General features: G+C 35.1%; 1 protein-coding gene across 1 annotated transcript; it reads left to right on the forward strand.

Moving 5' to 3' along the window:
• Positions 1-202: 202 nt before the first annotated feature.
• HPS1 (Hermansky-Pudlak syndrome 1 protein) lies at positions 203-13933 on the forward strand. Its single transcript, XM_069814032.1, has 10 exons — positions 203-473; positions 565-705; positions 2269-2381; positions 3335-3580; positions 4635-5004; positions 6303-6765; positions 10891-11036; positions 11133-11246; positions 12179-12264; positions 13334-13933. Exons 1-10 carry the CDS (start codon positions 354-356, stop codon positions 13509-13511), a joined length of 1977 nt encoding a protein of 658 aa, XP_069670133.1. The 5' UTR covers positions 203-353; the 3' UTR covers positions 13512-13933.
• The last annotated feature ends 9064 nt before the right edge of the window (positions 13934-22997 follow it).

Consider the following 22997-nt stretch of genomic DNA (forward strand, 5'->3'; position numbering starts at 1 on the left):
AGTTTAACCAACTTTAAAAACAGAAAGACTTTCAATAAATTTTATTCGCTTCTGTACAGATTTTTTATGTAGTGTAAAGTGATCCACTTATGGATGTAAAATAATTTTATTTCGCGCCTTAAGTAGATTATCATTATGAATTTTAAATTGGCCCCTCTTAAAATTACGTGTTATAGATTCAATGTTGGTGACAATGAAATATTGTACATGTTGTTTTGAAGACGTCTGCACATCCCAGATCCCACAGAAGAACGTCTGCTGTTTACGCAGACTGAAGATGTACTAACAAATTGATGAATAGAGTGTGACAGCTTTTACATTTAAAAGACATTATTCTTTATTGTTTTAAAGCTATGAAATGTGTACTGATATTTGATCACTTAAATGATATACTATACAGTAAGTACAACAAAAAATTTTCAAAACATGTTAGAAAAGTGGGAAGAGAACAAGGACTGATTCCAGACGGAAAGGTAATGAAACGTCAGATTATATTTTCAGTTTATTTGATATAAATGTCATTTCATTAAACTGATACTTTCATATCATATACCTTGTTTTCAGGATGATGAGGAAATTTCTCCAAATGTTTTAATTCAGCTTTTCTCTCCCATTGTCACATCTCAGCAGCTTATGCACTGTCAATTTGGCAATTCATACACATCTGTCCAATGCAGAGATGGCACCAATATGGTTTTTGATCAGGTAAGAGAACCACATTATGTAAAAAGGGGCTGAAATGAAAGATCCTTTTTAAAACTACTGTTTTGTATATCAGTTGCCTTAGAAGCCAATAGGCCTACTGTACCTAAGTTCATTACTTTTCCTAAAATACAAATAATTTTCAGTACTACGTCAATACAGATAATATAAAAGGAATGTACACAATGAAATTCATAATTTACATGACTGGTTAAACGTTTTGAGGGTGTTTCCACAGGTGAACTTGTGTGACCTTGTAATCTCTCTGCTGTCGTGGGGGTTCATACATCGGGAGCCCTGGATGCTAGATCTGCAGTGTCATTCACTTGTTTTCAGGGTTTTAAACCTTCGGACATATGCATTGATGATATCTTCGCATATGACATTAAGTTATGTTTTGGTTAAACATGTTTATCACCAGTGCCATATAAATACAACACTTGATAAATGTAAATAAAATATGAAGAAATAAATATGTAACAGATTTTTTACTGTTTACTATTACAGGTTCCGCGACTTATTCAGTTACAAAATCCAGCAGCTATTTTAAACATACATCAATCTCGTTTTCCCAGATCTAATTTCAGTACTGATCTTATTTCTGTCTCTTTCCACCCCCTGAGTCCGTATTCACCCCATTTATGGTATGAATTTAATAAATACGTGTAATCTGTAATTACATAAATACAGAGTGATACAGGAGGAATAATAAATATTTTAGAGGGTGATAGTATGGACTACCAACTCTGAGTAAAATGTTAAGTAAATGTGTGTCCAATTTTCGTTGGGTGTGGAGTGTGAAGATACAGCTTTGAAAATTACGCATAACAAGGTTTACAAGTGGCAAGAAGGGAAGACAAATGACTTAATGAATATATTTATTGCTTCTTTACGTGCTATCAATACATTTCAGCAGTTTACTGCACTTTCCTATTCTGTTGACAACGTAAGTGTTGTTCTTATGAGGCTGTCTTGTTTTTTTTTATGAAAGCATTATTCATAATGCGAGCGACCAATACGTCCCCTTGTGTTTACTTTGTTTTTGTACACTTCGCCTTTAATCCACTCCCACAGACAAAAATCGACAGGAGTAAGGTCTGGGGATGTTGGCGGCCAATGCACATTGCCACCTCTGCCAATCCGTCATTTGGGGTATGTGACATTTGAATGATGTGTCATCTAATGGCTAAAATGTACAGGGACTTTATCATACTGGAAGAACATACTCATCCTTGTAGCCAGGGAACTACAAGCAGCTGTGTCTCTACTCCCATTAGGAACAATGTTGCCCTCAAACAATCTCAGAAAAGTGACACAAACGTCTGTTCCTTTGTACATAGTTATTTGGCATTCCTTCATATCATTTGTAAGGCTTCTTATACGTAACATTCAAACAGCTGTATCTCCACTTACTTATTTACTTACTTATGGCTGTAAATAAATTAAATATTTTTATGGACATTCGTTCAGAAAAATTTAAAATGTATATGACACTTCATTTTGTACCCTTTTTCATTTTCAGTTCATTTTATTATGTCAAATGTAATTGTCTTCTTTTTTTTTTAGTACATGGGTTACTTATTTCTTCATATCGGCCTAAATGATGTAAACTGGTTGCAACGAATGCTTGGAATCTTCATTACAGTTGTGAAACATCTGTGTGGCCCTAATGTATCCATGTAAGTTTATTTTTGCGATATAAAGTGTCGATCATTAATATTTTATTTTTGATATCAGTAAGTTAGTGTTTTGTTTTCTGAAAGATTAAGGAAATTGAGAGAGTTCTCACATTACATTTCATATAGCCTAATACAATGCATGGCCATGTAGTTTAATTTCTTTCCTACAATTAGCTCGATTTCTTTTCTCTTCATCTTCTTGTCTTTGTAGTTTGAAGTATAATGATTTCCATAGAAGAGTATGTCATTGCAGTTCATAGAAACTGATAACATAATGTTATATTTATTACTTGCTTTCAAGATTATTGCAATGTTGTAATTCCTAAGTCAGAAGAAAATCCTACACTTACAACCCAAGAACCAAAAACTCAACACATTAGAACAATACGAAATATACAAACACACTAAAACACACCCCGATCAAATTCTCAACACACAGATCAATTTCAGTACACACACACTATTTGACTCCACTCTTCAACACCTTTCAACAATCAAACACACCCACATAATAGGCAGAGAAGTTAGAGATGACGCCGTGATCTAGTAGGCTCTGAGGATGGTGCGTGAAGCACTGAAACAGCTGTAAGCCGCACAAATCTTACATAATTAACACGAGTACGTCCACTAGTTAGTCAATTAATTAAATTCCTAAGGGCCGTATTCATAGACATTTTTAGCGCGGGCTTTCGGTGTATGATCAGCGTTTTTCGTATTCATAAACCAGTGTTAGTGATAGGATATGATTTGAATTCTGTACAAGTAACCAGTGGATAGCCGGGGCTAGCTTAATACGCTCGTAGCACGTGCAGCGAAATGTCTATGAATAGCACCCTAAGTGTTTAAAATTTGATGTTTTGTACAACGGAGAAATTTAGTAGGTAGTAGTAGTACTAATAATAATAATAATAATAATAATAATAATAATAATAATAATAAATGTTTTCATACAGGCTTAAGAAGAACAAGAGTCGCTCTTTGCTCTTGTCACGACTTCTTGACACATGGATGCAGCTGCAGGACTGTGACCAAGCATTTCTGGTGGAAGCTGTGGAACAGTTGATGGTGAATGTTGATCTTACTGCAGCATCATTGAAAGCTCTTCAAGATGCCGTGGAAAAACTGAAAACTGTCACAGAATTTTCCCGAATTCATGCGATGCTTCTTGTTGAAAACAAATTTCTCTCACTATATTCCAGGTGAACAGCATATAACTATTTGTATTACCTTGTGTTCATATTTATTTATAATTTTGAATATATCTATACCATGAATATTTTTTCCTTCAAATCATTCAGTAAATCTTGTGTAATTTCTCTAAATTTTCTCGGGCTTCCAGCCAGGTCATAAGTTGGTGATCCACCGACGTTTCGAGGATGTTCATCTTCCTCATCTTCAGGGTTAAATGATATCTAAGGGTACCCAACTCCTTAATTTATAGTGCCAGAGGGAGGAGTCAGCCGAAGAGCTGTGCGCTGATTGGCTTTTATTAGTGCGGACCACAGCGTGAACACGGCCGACGTGTCGTCTTGCTTTGTGCTGTTCGGCTGATTGACCGCGGGTCTCGCGATGGGCTCGGCGGACGAGTTCTTATGTGTCCTCTGCTGATGACGGCCCAAAAAATCCGGACTGGCTGAACGTTGTATTGAAAAACGCCATAGGGCTAATTTTAATAACACCGAGGTCCTGGCGAAGTGTTCGGGCTACTGGGATAGAAGAATAAAGGAAACCCTGGCCATAGCGGCGGAATGCAGTAACCTCAATCGGGACTCGGGTCTCCAACTAAGCGCGGCGTGGGCACCGGCTATTAAATTTTTCAATGCCCAGACGACGGGCCGTCATCAGCGGAGGACACATAGGAACTCGTCCGCCGAGCCCATCGCGAGACCCGCGGTCAATGAGCCAAACAGCACAAAGCAAGCGACACGTCGGCTGCGTTCATGCCACAGTCCGCACTAATAAGAGCCAATCAACGCACAGCTCTTCGGCTGACTCCTCCCTCTGGCACTATAAATTAAGGAGCTGGGTGCCCTTAGATATCATTTAACCCTGAAGATGAGGAAGATGAACATCCTCGAAACGTCGGTGGATCACCAACTTATGACCTGGCTGGAAGCCCGAGAAAATTTAGAGTTATCACGTCGCCAGCAAAGCTTCAGTAGTTACTTGTGTAATTTACTGCTATTTCATCATCCATCATAACTCATATTGTAAGCAGCACAGTATAATAGTAGCCCATATATTGCATTTCAGTCGAGGTGCGCAGGAATTATCAGCAGGGGACATCATGTTCTTGAGTCTGCTCTGTGAATCACACTTTCTTGTCCCTGCTGATACCAGCCTTGTTGAGAGCACAGAAAGTGAAGATGCTGATGAGTCAAGTGGAGATGAATTCTATAGTCCGCAGGCGAGTCCCCAAGGCAGCCCAGCTCAGTTGAGGAAGGATTATACGAGACCCTCAGAAGAGTGGTATTCCTTATCCAACAGGTTTCAGTACAGCAATGAGCCTGATGGAATCATCAGTCAGGTTGTGCTGCTCATGGGAAATGGCATGACGTACAATCCTCATGTCGTGCATATTTGTACTCTGGATGAAGGAGTTCATTTGCTCTTAATGCTTGAGGTGAATTTTACATTAACTTTTATTTAAATCTCTGATACTGAGAAGACCTCAAAATAAAATAAATGATTAAATACAATAAGAAATCGCTAAGATATAATACTTGACAGTAGTTTGTGACTGATAATGATTATAATTATGATTGTGATGACGATGATGATGATGATGTCTATTTCTGCTTGGACTAATTTTCCCCAACTATCCTCATTCCACCAAAAATATCGTTTTGTATCACAAATTTCAGTGATGCTAAATAACCTAGTAGTTATACAACGCAGAACTGTACATATTTTTTCTTCACCTGACATAATTAGGAATATTAAATCCAGACGTTTGAGATGGGCAGGGCATATAGCACATATGGGCGAATCCAGAAATGCATATAGAATTTAAATTCAGAATAAGTATGGGAAATGCTTGTTATTATTCGGTTGAGAAGCTTTTGTCATCTAGTCTGCTGTCAAAAAATCTGAAAGTTACTATTTATAAAACAGTTATATTACCGGTTGTTCTGTATGGTTGTGAAACTTGGACTCTCACTTTGAGAGAGGAACAGAGATTAAGGGTGTTTGAGAATAAAGTTCTTAGGAAAATATTTGGGGCTAAGAGGGATGAAGTTACAAGAGAATGGAGAAAGTTACACAACGCAGAACTGCACGCATTGTTTTCTTCACCTGACATAATTAGGAACATTACATCCAGCTTGAGATGGGCAGGGCATGTAGCACGTATGGGCGAATCCAGAAATGCGTTGGGAGACCGGAGGGAAAAAGACCTTTGTGGAGGCCGAGACGTAGATGGGAAGATAATATTAAAATGGATTTGAGAGAGGTGGGATATGATGACAGAGAGTGGATTAATCTTGCACAGGATAGGGACCAATGGCAGGCTTATCTGAGGGCGGCAATGAACCTGCGGGTTCCTTAAAAGCCATTTGTAAGTAAGTAAGTAATTCTTAATAAATTGTTCCACCTGCCTGGTAAATTCCCTAATATAAATAATGAATACTAGAAACCAGGATGCATTAAATTATCAGAGTCTGATAATAATAAATACGCGAGTATAATCAAAGATGTAGGGGTTTATGAATGTTATCCATCACCGAGATTGGTATGGGATCCAATAGATAGAGTTCCTTTCCAAGGATTTCCTAATGATGTAGTCAGTATGTAACTCCGAAACTTTGGATGATTCTGCGTCTACAACACGGTGTAAACATCCAAAAATTGTGTACCACGTTAAGCATCCCGAAAGTCTTAAATCTAACCTCAGTTTCTAACCTATTTGTTTGATTGTTTCAGACTGGCAACGTTATGGTGTCCTCAGGACTCTGTGAGGTGTTTCATTTCCTTGACGTATTACAAGGTTTCCATTTACAAAGAGAGATGGAGGAAGTGAAACATGCATTTGAGAGTCTGGAAAGTGGTGTTAAGAAAGTATTCGAGGGCTTGAAGAAAATCCGCCATATAAAACAAGAAGTGGAGAATTGCCAGCGAAGGCTTCAAAATAAATGGGAATTTATACGCAAGAAATACATTGAATATCTGAAAACAGCGGACCCTGAGTGCTTGCTGCGGGTGGAATCAAGTACTGCACCCTTCGTGGAGGATCTTAAGGAAATGCTCCAGATGACATGCTTCGACACTAGACCACTCAACATCGGGAGAGATGCTGTGCAGGCCGTGGCTGGCACAGTCAAACATCGTCTCTCTGATTTCAGTAATTTCCTTAAGGTGAAGGCTTTAAGGAACTTCACACTGGGGTCATATCCTTTAATACCATTATTTGTTTATTATTTAAGATATACTGACTTTTTAATGTAAACCTATCTTTTTTATTCAGTGGCGGGTACTTGACCCTGTGTCATTCACCCAAGCATCCCCATCTCTGAGCTATGCACCAAAATTGTAGTTCTTTATGCCACTAGGCATTACCCTTGGTGTACCATGGGAAGCAAACAACTTAGCAATCCATGATGATGAAGATGATGGTTAATGAAGTAATGGTGAGATCCTGCTAAGGGAAATGGAAGTATCCCGTGAAAACCTACCATCATGCACCATTTTTGTCCACTACAAATTCAACTTTGACCCACTGGTATTCGAACCCAGGTTACCAGCGTAAAAATACCGATGCTCTAGCCATATGACCCAAAATATTACACCTACTTTCTATGTACAGTGGTGGCAAAAAAACCGGACCGACCCTTGTAGCTGGTTTCAGAGCCTTATTCACTCCAGAGCACAATAGACTGGTAACTAAGACTTCCATGGTTCGAATCCTGCCTGGGAAGGAAACTTTTTTTTTGTCCCTTATTCAAATTTATTCCCAATATTTTTCGATTGCTGGTAAAATTCATGTTCTAGGAACAATAAGTTAATTAAGTAGTAAAATATCGCTGCAATCGAAAAGTATTGGGAATAAATTTGAATAAGGAACAAAAAAAAGTTTTCTTCCCAGACAGGATTCGAACCACGAAAGTCTTCGTTACCAGTCTGTCGTGCTCTGGAGTGAACAAGGCTCTGAAATTAGCTACAACGGTCAGTCCGGTTTTTTTTGCAACTGCTGTACTTGTATATGTGCAGTGATGGAATTTATAAAAATTTAGGGGAGGGAGGAATTTCTCGTTGACATATTACTTTTTAATTTATTGATTTTTTTTTTTATGTGTTGTTATTGTATTGTTGTTAACGTCCATTTTAATTATTGTACCTGACATGGTATTTTATATTTCTAGTACTATAACTCTTTTTTATCCTACCTTGTGACTTAATGGGTAGGTCTACTAGATAATTCACAAATGAATTACAAAATATTTCACATCGCTGATTAGCTGCATATTACAGTAATCAGAGTTCAGCTTCAGTTGCATACAAACAATTAACAATTTGTTATGGCTTTCATTAAAATATCGCGTTTCCATATTGTAACTTTCATTTGTTAGAGTCAGTTATATCTGCCATCCTGGCCATGCATTCAGAACGAAGTGTAATATTGAATGATTGGTTTCCAATACTTCTTGGTATGGTTATTTAAGTACTTTCCGAAATTCCGCTAGTCTGGCCGAGATGAATTCTATTTTTGAATTTTGAATTTCGTCTGGAATTATAATGATGAATGTTCTTTCAATCTTGAAACTTTCTAAATGTGCATCTCGATTTCCTGCTCAGTCAAAATTCACTTGTGCTAGTGGTCAGCCTCATTTTTCATCCTACTATCAGAGGAAATGAATTTCGCTTTAGAGTTGCCCCATTTTATATGCATTTCTGCCAAAGCGGCAAAATTCTAGAGAAGTTTTAGTTGGAAATATAGTAGAACCTCTATTATCCATGGTAATGAAGGGGCTGAACTGAACGGTTAATCAAAAAAATCGGATAATCCGTACTATGAATTATTTTCATCAATTAAGTGTATAATACAGTTTCGTACCTAATTTAAAGTTCCTGTCATGCTGCAACCACTGATGTCTTCATACTAGACATATTATGTTCATAATTAATAACAAACACAATTCTATTAAATCGCTCACAGTTGTAACGCCAATCTCGTATTCTGATGCGACATGTACCACAGTTTCTCTTTTCCAAAGCCGCTCAATTATTTGTACATTTTTTTCTTTTTCTTTTGACATTCTATTTGCATACTTACCGACTCCAAGGGGGCTATATTTAATATAATTAAATATGTACCAAACCTATATGCACATAGAATTATTCCAATTCAGAAACAACTAAGTAAACTAAAAGAACTCCAAAAGGAAATAACATTTCAATGAATACCTAGTCATTGTGGTATACCTGGAAGCGAGAAAGTCAATAATATTGTAAAACAGGCAACATATTTGCAACCAAGACCTCTTCAAGTGATATCTCTATCCAGTGCTTTTGCTTCAGTAAAGTCTCATTTTACAAACCTATGGATCAACAATTGGCTCTCTTCTGACAAAGGAAAAATTTTACAGTCTGTACAAAAGAAACCAAATGACCTGAAAATGTACAAAAACTTGCCCAGACATGTTCAAACATTTTTAACAAGACCCAGAACAGGTCACATTGTCACTCAATTGTACCTACACCAATTTCACATTTCTGATAATCCTACTTGTTTGTGGTGTAATAATCATGATGAAGATCTGGAACACATTCTTCTATACTGTCCATCCATAAACCACAAAAGAAGTAAATTAAACTCATCAATACTGGTTGCTGAAGACACAGTCCTGCAGTATATATTGACTACACCCCAACTCTGGCTACTAGCAACAGGCATCTATAATGAACACCAATCAAAATACCCCTCATTTCTCGTGAAAAACAACTGAATGTACTACAGTGGACTATAGTGGACTTTATGTTGTCAGCAAACAGCTGGATAAATTAAGAAGATTGATCTTTGACATTCATGGAAGACATTTTGCATACAAGTAATACTGGGAGTTCATTTCAAAATGTGTCATGACGTCACTGTTATGAGTCAGCGATTTGAAGCGAGTTTCAGCTTTTATGTCAGAGAAGTTGCCTATATTCAAGGCGTTCAATCTGAACTTGAGAACGTGTACGGTATAACTTGAACGTCGTAGCAACAGATGGCGGTCTGTGTGCTACCATAACCTCTTTTGAACAGTGTTTTGCGAGTGTAAGTCGTACGCAGGGTATTTGTTATCATCGGTTATGTATAGCAACATTCCACAATACAAATCAAATGCTCCGTGTCCATGTTGACCGTCGAAGTTAAGGCCCATTCACAATTAAAGTTAAACATAACCGTAACATAAACGCAGAAGTTTGCGCCCAGGCTACCAAATGGGATCATTCACAATGATTCACATAAGCATTGACATAAACATTACCGTAAGATATTAACATGAAAGTTTGCAAACTCCAAACTTTCATGCTTATGCTTATGCTTACGTAATTTGCAAACAAAACACAATCGAGGAGTGCTGAAGTATACAACAGAATATGAGGAAATGGCGTCGTTATGTTTCCATGGTTACCAAGTATGTTTGCTGTTATGTTTATGTTCCCATCGTGAATGATGGTATGACTTCTTGATTTTACTGTAATGTTAAGTTAACACTTACGTTATGTTTAATTTTCATTGTGAATGAGCCTTTAATGTCAATGAATACGTAAGTAATCGACTTGACTCTCTCCCCATATCCCGACAGTAAGAAAAAAACTCACCTCAGTAGACTACGTGTTTCTAAACAGTTTACATTCCTGCCACTACCGGCGTTACTGTACGTATCGGTACATACTCTTCAGAATGAACGCCGTACTTGCTAGGCAACTTCTCTGCCACATAGGTAATTCGCCTTTGCGGAAGTGTAGGAAGATTGAATTCTCTAGGCTCATTGGCTAGCCACATGATGGCATACAGCGAGCCATGACACACTTTGAACTGAACACCCAGTAGAGTATGGCCACTCGAACAGGAGGACAATATTGAATGGTGCACAGGTTTGCAGTTGTGTGCAAGTTCTTGGGGACATTTTTCTGAAAGCGATTGTGACTGTTTTACAAGTTGGGAAAACACACCTTCCCATAAGTAACTGTTTATGGCTGCCGACAATGACAGACAGAAGCATTCCTACTACATACTGTGTAATGTTAGGGGTAAAGGATTGCAATAATTCTATCTATAAAAAAAATACGTACAGTACTAACGTAATGTACAGAACTTCGTATTTTCTCCACAGCAAAAAAAAAAGCGTGAGGAAGACAGTCGGATAATCTGCTGATCAGTTAATAGGGTGATGAATAATTGGGGTTCTACTGTATAGGAAACTAGTCCACTTTATACAATTTAATTGAATTTTGGAAATCTTTGTTAAATATGATGAACAACTTCTACTCCTGCATTCTGTATAGTCCTTAATAATAATCACTAGAGCTTCCCTAACCATCAACAAGTATTTAGAGGAGTTTCCGGGCCTGGTACACTTTCTTTACATAGACAGATTCAATCATCGCATCACTGCTCCAAGTCTTGACTTCAACTCAGAAGAAACCACATCACTCACGAAAAAGAAGGTGAGCCGATCACTTTTAATTTACATCAGTGCTGTGGCTTTGTCTCAGATTGTTCTATCCTTGGCTTATGTGATATGTATGTTTTTTTTCTTACAGATTTGGGCCATGGTTGAATTTAGTAGAACTCATCTAGAAGAGGGACATACAGCTATCATGTGGAAAGACACCACATTTAGTTATGCTTATTTTCTGTGGTTTGAGGATTCTTCGGTAAGTTGTGATTTTTATGTAGGCACCACATTAGCTAAATATCTGTTCAAATTGAAGTTAATGATTTAAAACAAAATACAGGAAAGCAAAATTGTACAACTCTCATAGACTGTCAACATATTAGCAACAAAAGTTGTGCTCTGCTATCCTTTTAACATATTTACCTTCTTTTACTTATTTCAAGTAGCTTCAATAGCTAAGAACTTTTTTTTATATACATTAGGCTCATAATTTCTCCAGACACACATCAGCCTTAGGCTTATTGTGCTACTTATGTTATATTAATACCGATTCATTAACTCTGTACCTTTAATTAAAGAATACAGTTCAGTTATGGAGGTCGGTTCAAGGTCATCTGGTTCTAGGGATGCTTTCCCAGAGACAAGATATCTATAGTCTAGGTTGTCCTCAAACAGACCCATTCCACAGATGTTTCTTCACAGAAGCATTGCCTGTGAGAAAAGCTGTAATTGCTGTTAGCTGAAATCTGTTACAATGAAGTAATACAGCTGTGAACTTAAACACCAGACTCTTAATAGAGAGGTCTTGAGTTCGAGATCAGTGTATTAACCTTTATTTTTGTATCTTTTCTGTTACCATGTTATGCTATGCTTAGAATTGTCGGTGTAATTAATTTATGAACGTATTTCTCATATGTTTAAAATAATGAACAGAATTAAGGCTGGTTCACAATAAACCAGGAACGGAAACGACAACGAGAATGGAAATGTTAAAATAAATGTATTTAAATGTGAACATTCACAATACTTAATTGTTTCGAACTAAAATATATTTTGCAATATTGAATTTAGCGGTAATTTAAATTATTTTGTTAAAGCTGGACACTTAGCTGAAAATTTCCTGCCAAAAAAACTATGCAATTGCTCTGTAAATATATATTGGACATAACTGGAATTGATTTTTATTTATAGGCAGCGCCAATGAAACCAAAAATATTTCCAACTGCAGCAATAAAGACTTTTCCAAGGCCAGGAATCCTTTGTGGAGACTTTTACCAGTATGTATAACATTATTTATATTAACGCTGAGTTCTTACGTTAATTCATTAATCCTTTTACATGTATTCTTCATTCAGTCTTGGTGCAATAGTTAAGCTAGCAGGATTTGATCCTGAAGAAACCAGACTGTGTTTATATCATTATCATATGGTGAAATATCTTATAGGTCATTCGTTATCTCGTGAAACCAAATGCAAGTATGTGCTGTATAGCAAGAACCTTATGGTGAGAGTAAGTGAGTTAGCTAGCTACGAGTGACAGCGTAGCGAGAGAGGAAAGCTTCTCAGTCCACTTTCTGCTTCCCTTGACTTGCAGATATGTTTCATGCGATATTGAATGGCCTATAACTGCATTGTTCTTTTCATCTAATTATTCTTCTTTCTTTTTTTATTCAAGATGATATAATTCATTTTGAATCTTGCGTACACTACTTTTAACACTTGAATATAATTAATTGATTAACTTGCGGACTTACTTGTATTAATTATGTAAGTTTATGCAGCTTACAGCTGCTTCGGTGCTTCACACACCATCCTCAGAGCCTACTAGATCTCGGCGTCATCTCGAACTTCTCTGCCTGTTATGTGGGTGCGTTTGATTGTTGAAAGGTGTTGAAAAGTGGAGTCAAATAGTGTGTGTATACTGAAATTGATCTGTGTGTTGAGAATTTGATCGGGATGTGTTTTAGTGTGTTTGTATAACACACTAGTGTTTTAGTGTGTTTGTATATTGTATAACAATACGAAATATACAAACACACTAAAACACACCCCGATCAAATTCTCAAGACACAGATCAATTTCAGTACACACACTATTTGACTCCACTTTTCAACACCTTTCAACAATCAAACGCACCCACATAACAGGCAGAGAAGTTCGAGATGATGCCGAGATCTAGTAGGCTGTGAGGATGGTGTGTGAAGCACCGAAACAGCTGTAAGCCGCACAAACTTACATAATTAACACGAGTAAGTCCGCAAGTTAATCAATTAATTATGATATAATTATTAAAAGGGCACATATAATAAATGATCACTGCACTTTTTTTTTTATTTGTGTCTTTCAGGAAACTTGCAGAAGCATGTTTTCCCAAGACATCTCTTTGTAAAATCCATTGCTACGAGCTTTACTGCATTCACTTAGGCCTTGCCACGTCATCATGCGTTCTGGAACAGTCTCGAAGATTAGCAGCTACAATCTGGGAGGTGACAGGCATGCCTAGTAATCCCATTGACTTGTTATGAACTTTCTGTACATTTCAGTCCAATGCAGAGTGAGAGAAGAAAATCTTATAGTTCAAGTACTTATTTTCTGTTCAGTCTAGTGACTTATCACAAATTTGTTATTTGTTTTTATTTTTATTGTTTTCGTTTTAAACACAGACGTGAAATAGATTCTCTTTCTTAGTCATCTTAAACTTGTAGTGAATTCGCATGGATTGTAAGGAATGTTATATTTTTATATATTCAACAATTTGGATTGAAGATATTTAATAGTCTTGGAATTATATAATGCCATTCAATTTTAATAATTTTAAAACTATAACAGTTATTTTTAATATAAATATTTGAAGAGCTCTTTACACTATTGCAACATTCTAACTGAAACAAATTTTAAAATTACTTGTCAGTTTCGTGTAGATAGTCTCTATTGACATTTCACGTTACTATGTTTCTCGTAATTAATCTTTTAGTTCAAATTACTAAACATCGAGCCACTTGTAAGACATGTCTCCAGGGTTGTTTGTGAATACAGACGTGGAAAAATATGTTTGTAAGTAAATCTAAATTATATTTTCTGTTAATTTAATAATATTAATAGTCCAAATGTTTTATAATCAGGATATAGATTCAATTTCGCTTGACATTACAAAGACATTGATTTGCTGACAGAATATTACTATGAGCATCTTCATGTTATTTATTTTCGTCCATAAAATGGTGTATAAAAATAAAATTTTTAGTTCAAAAGAGTTCCACAACAATTAACTTGTATTAGACACCAATGTGTTAAAATTGAACATAGAGTTATTAAAATAACATAGCATTCTGAATAAATTTAGCCAAACTCGGCACATACTAAGTTAATTCACTTGATAGGTTTTGTATTTTAGAGATATTTTAACAATATTTATTGAAGTCTTCCTAATGTTAGTTACTAAATATGTAATTTTGGATCAGCTCTTTCGAAAGAGTGATATTACTACTGTGCCATAGTACCAAAAATCTGAGATATGTTACTTTAGTAAAAAATGTATGTGACTTATCAAATTATAATTTTTATTATAAGCATGGCAGGGTAGTAAGTTTAATTTCGCTGTTTTAATTTTCATCATTATTATTTAAATATTTACATTAGTAAGTACTGAAAGAATGATTTAAATATTACGATACAAAGAGGCAGTTAGTAATTATTTAATAAGATAATTGTGTTATATGTACACTAGTTCAGTGGTTTCAAGTAAGACACCAATCAAACTCTTACAAAAACGTAACTTAAATTACATAATTTTGAAGATATTTCGCTCCAGAGAATGAAGTCCTTGGAGAATTAAGCACTTATTTCCTATATCATTCTCATACTTTCTCAGAGCATAGATTATATTTCATTAACTACATAAAACACATTAAAATAATTGGTCTATGGCTACAAATCTTATTATCTTAGACAAATTAACACAAACTACTCATTTCTGAAATACACACTGTACTTCACTTTCTCGTAAATAGAATTTGTATTTGTTCCAAGTCTATGAATTTCGTCACATTTTCAAGACATCACACATTTTGTTACCAACTAAATTATGGTCAAACCTTGTGTTACACATTTATTGATATCTGCTTTACAGAATTCCCCCAACATCACTTCTCTGACATCTCACATTTCCCTGGAGTAGTACCAAAATTCAACTAAAATGTCACTTTTCTCAAAACCTGTTCACAAAAGATCACAGTTTTATGTCTTATCATTGCCCTGTATCTTGGGTTCAATTCTAAACAAAGTGTGGTAGTTTTTTCAGACGAAAAAATCTTAAGTATGTTTTCTTCCAGGAAGAAAGTGAAGTCTTGTGGTTTCATGTTGCAGGTTTTGGTTTGTGGCATAGTGAGGAATCTTACTATCTAAGACAAATTCGACGAATTAATGTCGTAAATGAAGTCCTTTAAACTATCTGCATCGTCCATCTTCATTTCCTACTTTCAATGCACATGGCTTTTGTCATCTAATTCCTGGTAATACCCTCTGATACCTAAAAGTGAGAAAAATATGAGAAAATTCCTCTGCTAGTTACCATCCTAGTCCATCAGCATATCATCAGGGTAATTAATTTCACCTAACAAGTAATTCTTATATCAGAACTGAAATTCATTTCTGCCAGACAAACTGGATTTCAGAAAGTTCTTAACTGATCACAATCGGAGACACAAAACCAAATTTTTAAAGCAGTAGTATAATATATTTTAAGCAATATTTTCTTATCCAAGCTTCTTTATTGCATTAGTAAGTACCAATGTGTTTATAGTTTATAAATTTTGTCCGTAACACATTAATGTGTTCCTGCTACGATTTAGATACGAAATCACTGATCTGTGTGTAAATATAATACGATATATTGCTTTGTAATTGTTTCGTTTTATGTGCATATCCTCATGTGACATTCCCTTAGCTGAACTGAAGTGGTAACTACACCAAAATATATGCAATAGAGTGATGCAGCTTTAAATGTCCTTTGATTAATGTGAGTGTTTCTAAAGCATTCTTTAATATGTGTTTAAATAACGCATTTTATGTGTACAGTTCACTGCAATTCTGATGGTAATAGATTTTATTAAATCGTTTAAATTATATTTCCAAAACTGGACGGTTATAATAAGTGAAATAATATGAATCTTACAATATGTATTTAACAAAGGATTATGAGTTGAGTATTGTATTAACCATGGTAATCATGCTCTAGAAAGTTTCATTCGCAGGTCTTTTTAACTTAAACACGCAAACCTGCCCTCAATTCATTATTTTTGGAAATAATAAAATTCATATTACACAATTTTAAAGCACAAACAAACTTGAATTCATAAATATTTATAAAAATTGTATATGCCATGAATATATATATATTCAATGAAAACTTAGTTTTGTCATTATTTATATTTAAGATTGCTAGTTTAATTTATTTAAGAGTGCCTAAAAAGATCACATGTGGTGAACGTTTTTCTCTAGACTTAAATTACTCACTTTATTCAAAGGGAATATATGTAGGCAGTGTATAAATTTAATCAGCACTCGAAGTGTACGAATTCTCTTAACTTCTAACATGTAGTCTGTCCAGATTTAAAATGCCATCCATATGAGATATTTATAGTCTAAGTACATTCATGTATGTATCTATTTATTTGTTTGAGTACTTACACTATGTATGCAAGCTTCATTCCCATTATTTGCAATGAGTTTCTCTGTGATAAATCTATAATACAAAAATGTAAGAAAAAGTGATAAAATCTGAATTTTTAATGCTGCACTAAGCGCAATTCTCTAAGTTATAATGTATGCATAGGAACAAGAGATAATGTGCTAGACTGTCATTATGAAAAACACATTTTCATAGTAATTTTTCATATTATTTAACATTCCTATTTAATAGTACTTGGTAACTTTGCTATTATTGTATATATTATTCACAGCAGTATTTATTATTGTTTATTAATCGTGTCGTCTTTTCGAGATTTAGAATTGGCCAAACTTCATAAATATAGGGTCATTGGAAAGAGATTAAAGAATTTCAATAGTTAATTAATCAGTAAATTCGGAACATACAAATATAAAAATCATGTTATTATTAATATACAGAATTAACTGTAAGTAATTTCAAGGGTTATTCTTTGAGATATTTCAAATAGCTTAATGCAGTTTTTGCCTGGTCATGGGCGATAGATGTTAAGGAGTAAAATCCTAAATACGGCTTCCTCCAGGAAAAAAGTAAAACTGGGAGATCTATGTTAATATAGGGCAATTCAAAATTACTATCGTATTTCAGATGACTGTAACTTCGGTTATTGGATGTTTAGGCTACAGCTGTTTTAAAACGGAGAAAATGGGGAAATGCTGTTAGCAGAACGAAAGTAGGTTAATGACAAATATAAGTATGATCACAGAAAACCTTACTGGAGCTGGAGTTACATGTACACATTTTTCCTTTTATCATTCTGTTGGCAGAGACACAACAAATTATGATGGTGAAATAGAGGTTATACACATTGCTCTCCGACAATTATTAAATCTTCCCTTAAATAAATATAACAAGACAATAATTCTTTCAGATTCTAAAGCTGCAATTCAGGGAATATGTTCAAATGCTACAAATAAGTCAACAAAAATAAGAGAATGCTACAAAATGTTAACACAACTCCAAAAAGTTAATAAGATTGTCCATCTCCAATGGATTCCAGCACACTGTGGAGTCATGGGGAATGAAACCACAGACACACTTGCAAAGAAAAGCACAACAATAAAACAAAAGTCTAAATTTAATTTCTCATATTCCTCAATAAAACGATTGATCACTACAAAATTTTCTCATTCATACCTACAAGAAATAGAATCAAATGCTAAAGACAAAAAATGGATTACACTACTTTCCAACCCAGATATAATCCCCCAGAGACCAAGGAAAACAGCAGTTGCAGCCTTCAGACTATTGACAAATCATGACTTCTAGCAAGTCATCTCTACGGAATAGGTATCTCAGCTTCACCAATATGTGTCCTGTGTAACGATCCAGCAGAAATGAATAAAGATCACTTGAAGACTGTGAAGCATTAAGATCAGAAGAAACTACAGTTCAAAAGTATTGGAAAGCACGACTGCTAATGGCTTCATTGCCAGATGCAAGGCACTAGACAACAACAACAACAACAAATATAAGTAAGCGCCTCAAAAATCATTAATGAAAGAACCACTGCACCAGTTTTTAAAGCTGATGTTCAGAAAGTTTGCTTCCAAATCGAGGCATTTTTTCGCATGTAAGTGAACCACGGACATGACATTCCTACATTCTTGCATTGAGACATGCGCACTGCTAAGTACATATGTCAATAAACAAACTACAAGCCTTGTTTACAGTGTGAGAGAATATATTTTTACAAATAAAATATATGGTGCTATTGAAAATCGAATCCACCTTCACATAACTGTCTTTGCTTCACATAGTCCATAGAACAGGATATCGATGTGCTGTTGAATTATCGTGATTCAAAAGAGCAGAAAAAAGTACTCTAAAAAGTGCTGACACAATGTTTTTTTCAGGAACTATTATTAAAAGTGTAAATCCAAAAATTTTCATACAAAGAAAGTGCACAATTTTCCTATTATCAATTTTAACTGTCAACAGTGCCAATGTGATGTTTCACATGGGTATGTTATACAGTGGCCATTCAGCATCTTTCTCGTAATAGATATGGAATAGTTTTAAGCTATTCTGTTCTCAGGATATTGTGTCTTCTTTAAATAATAATAATTATTTTCGAATATATTTGGCATTTTTAACATTTGTGTTATTTATTTAGTAGTACATTAAGATACATGACAAGCAAGATCTTTAATAAACTATTTCAACTTAATAATTACTTCGTTGCACATATAAATGTGAAACTGGTGCAAGGATGAATTTTTAGAAATATTTATTTTCTGAATTGACAATATTTAATTGTTAAATTACATTTTGGAAAGGGCAAGAATTGAAGCCTTAACAAATTATATAGGTTCCGAAGTTTGGCCATTTCTGGTAACAAACATTACTAAACTATACGAAGAGCACGTTGTAAACTTCTTTGTATATTTTTATAGTTTTAAAGTATTACTGTGTGAGTATTTATTATTTTATATTTTCAGATTTATTTCTACTATATGGTTTATTTATAAAACATCAAAAATGTGTTTTTTAAAGTATATTTAAGTTATTTTGTTGTTATGAATTTATACAATATCAATATCATATGTTTGTAAATGTAAAATGTTTTCAAGCTTAATAAACTGAAGGAAAAAAAAAGAAAAACGTCCAAGTCTTTTTACAACAGTAAAGGCCCCATACACGCAAAGACCTACTTGAAGGTAAGTCTGTACAAACCTAAGACTTCAGCAACTACTTCAAATTTTCTGACCACAAATTATGTGCAAAAGTAAACAGAAACAAACATTACTGTAACCATGTGGTCGAGATTTCATTATTCCATTTTAAGCAGAATTCTGTAGTGAAATGGCGGAAAGCTATGAAAATGTATATTTGAGAAACTATTCTCACGCATTTCTATTAGAATTTATAGAAATCTATAAATCATTTTCATGTTTATGGAAAATTAAAATTAAAAAATGGTGGTAAGAAATGGTGAACAAATGAATGCAGAACCATGAAGGAATAGTATTTCTCGAGTGATCGCATTTCTCCACGGGAAATAATTAATTTTAACGACTTCTTGGTGAATTGTAAGTGTAAGAGATAAGTCTGAGAGTATATGAAAAATTGTTGAATTCAGACATACATAACCTCCCTGAGAAGTATATACACGGATGTTTTTGCATGTAGGGGGTCCTTAAGAGACAATGCAATGCCTCTGCTTGCAGGACATACTGTTGACTATGAATTACAGAGATATTTTATTATTATTATTATTATTATTATTATTATTATTATTATTATTATTGGAGGAATAACCTGTCCCAACACCACTTTTGTCCACCTTAAATTCCAGTAGCATTCGACATTCGAATTCAAAGCACTGTTACCTTAATTCCAGTACCAAATGACTTATCCAGGTCTTTTTATTATAAAATGTTGCATTATGTTCTGGATTACACCATATTTTTATTTGGTAATTACTATTCTGAGTCAATTTTTACTTTCTGGTTATGGAAAATACGAAGTGGCTCAGTCTAGTGTGGTCCACCTGTGTTGCAACTTTTGCAGGCATAGCAACAGAACACCTATCAACGAGGTGACAAGCTGAGTTGTACTGCTGATATGTTATGTACGCACCCAATTTAACCAAAATCATGTTGAAACTACCCATCGTCCTTTTCTGTACATTTTGACTCCTACTTAAGATGTTCTACATCGCTCACTCAAGTTTCTGATGAGAAATAGAAGAAATCTCCTGACAGGATATTATCTTCTAAGGTGTGTTGATTTGTTCTGTACAGTTTATTTTTCACTGAACCCCAAAGATAAAAATTACAGGGAGTTAGGTTGGAGTATCAAAGGGGCCACAGATTAACACTAATGACTCTGTCCTGGAATATTTGATTAATTTCTTGTAAGGAAACGTTCTCCGTATGAGTCATGGCACAATTCTACTGAAAAAATACGTAATTTCGTTCCATCTCAGTTAACTCTTGAAAAAAGAAATGTAAAATCATATTCACATATTCCTCAGCATTAATTCAGGACAGTTTTTGCAAAACATGCTAACTGCAAAATTTGCAAAATTGAGATTTTGATGGATTCGTTAACATAAGGCAGGCCTCTACATGATGTTAAAGGCATCTTAGTAAAATTTATTTCTCTTCATTTTAGTGTGTCAAAGTGTGATCGTTTTTCCAAAACTTGCTTTCTCCTATGTGAGAGTTACAGCAAAATTTTGCTTACTACAGTGTTTGTCTCTCCTGTAAAATTTAGTTTTTTTCAGTTGGCAAGTTTTGCAAAAACGGTCCTCAATTGTTTCTTGAAAAACAAAATGGTCCAATATTTCTCTGCTCATGGCATTACATATATCAACTTTCTCGTCATGTAGGGAAACGTCGTTAATAATATCTGATTTTTTAGTGGACCAGCAGTAGTAATTTTGTGAATTTACTTAAATGTGGAGATAGAAGCAAGCTTCATGAGAGAATATTATTGCGATGTATCTAAGTACATATGATACTTCTGTGCAGGAATTCTGCATTATCATATGATGACTGATGGAGCAGAGAAAAATTCTCTCCGGCACTGGGATTCGAACCCAGGTTTTCAGCTCTACATGCTGACCTGTATCCACTAAGCCACACCAGATTCCAATTTCGATGCCAGATTGAATCCTCTCAGTTTAAGCTCCACCTCTTAGTTCCCTTTTAGTGGCCAACCCTCATGCACTGTGTCACAGATGTGTGACCGTGGCACTATGTCCAACACACTATGTGCAGAGGTGCACTCATTACAAATGACCGTGATGGCCACAGAACATTCCCCCCCCCCCCCGATCCATCGATTTGGATATGTGATGTCCAGGTGGTGCCACACATTTGCATCAAAGTGAGCTGGAGCTCCATCATGTTGCAGCCACATTACCTGACAAACACAACACAAACTATCCAGTTAGGATGGGAGCCATGGACTATGGAGAGATGTAGTGCATGCACAGGGATGTTATTAGGCGCACTTTGTCCATCCACCTTATGCTGATGGCTAATTGGTTGCATACTACAGTGAAACCTGTTCAAATCGGAACCTGAATAATCCGGAATCCTGTCTATTTCGGAACAATTTATTGGTCCCTGCGAAATTCATATGTATTATGTGTAATTTTTCCTGAATAAAATGGAAACTGTCCAATGCAGAAACGGAAACTGTCTGCTACTGTTCAAAACGGAAATAATATTTTGGATACACTACTTTAATGTAAACTATATTTTGAAACGGTATGTGCTTTCAAGGAATGTACGAACTACGTAGGTCAGTAAGATAAAAACAAGTTTTCTTTGTAAAATTTTTGAGGGTGCGAGAGTGTGTTGGCCTGGTGGTCATAAATTTTATTACCCTATTGACTAGGCAGACGAGTTCCTTCAACGATGTTCAATTCTTCACTCCTGTATACTGTCGTAGCTGGGTGGAACGCAAGTAGTGATTTCATGATAAAAAAAAGTTGCGTAAAAATGCTGCACTATCATTAATTGATGAAGTAAAAGTTATGGAGGAAAATGAGAAACGAAGAGTATGGTAAATAATGTTGAAATTTATGAATGGAAAACTCAGGTGTAACTTAAAACTTTAAAAAATAAAGGCCGTATGATGAGTCAGTGGCTTGCGGTCAATAATGGTGACATGAAAGGAAACAGAAAACAACTGGTTACATAGAAATGAATGAACTGTTGTGGGAGTGGATTGTTCTTGCCCTTTCATAGATCGTGCAAATTTCTGGACCTATTCTGCAAAGAAAACCCTTGAACTGGCAAACAAATTACATAATCCAGAATTCAAGGCTTCTAGGCTCCTAGTCCAATTAAATAATGTGCTGTGATATACAGTACAGTATTATAGTATAGTGTTAGATATTAAATTTAGCGTAATTAATAAACTTTACAGTGTTTAATGAGTGAGTTACGATACAATTTATACAGGAAATGAGATTTTCATCAAGATCATTCACCAATTAAATAAGCGACATGAAGCTGATTTAATGTCAGTAGTGTTAAACAGAATATTTTGTAATTCCTACAATTTCCGGCATGCCATTTTGTTTTTCATTTATACAAATGATAAAATATTCCAGTTTAACTTCACACCTGAATAACACGGAAACCTGCCCACAACGGAAAAAAAAATTAGGACCATGTCACTTCTGTCTTGAACAGGTTTCACTGTATTAGGATATAAGAAGCAATCCAAAAAAACTTTGATGCCCCACAGTGCCCAAACCATGAATTTCCGAACATGGTTCCCTCTTGAAAAATGAACAGTTTGCTGTCACACATAATATACTAAG

This window comes from Periplaneta americana, chromosome 1 (genome assembly GCF_040183065.1).
Source record: "Periplaneta americana isolate PAMFEO1 chromosome 1, P.americana_PAMFEO1_priV1, whole genome shotgun sequence".
Taxonomy (NCBI): domain Eukaryota; kingdom Metazoa; phylum Arthropoda; class Insecta; order Blattodea; family Blattidae; genus Periplaneta; species Periplaneta americana.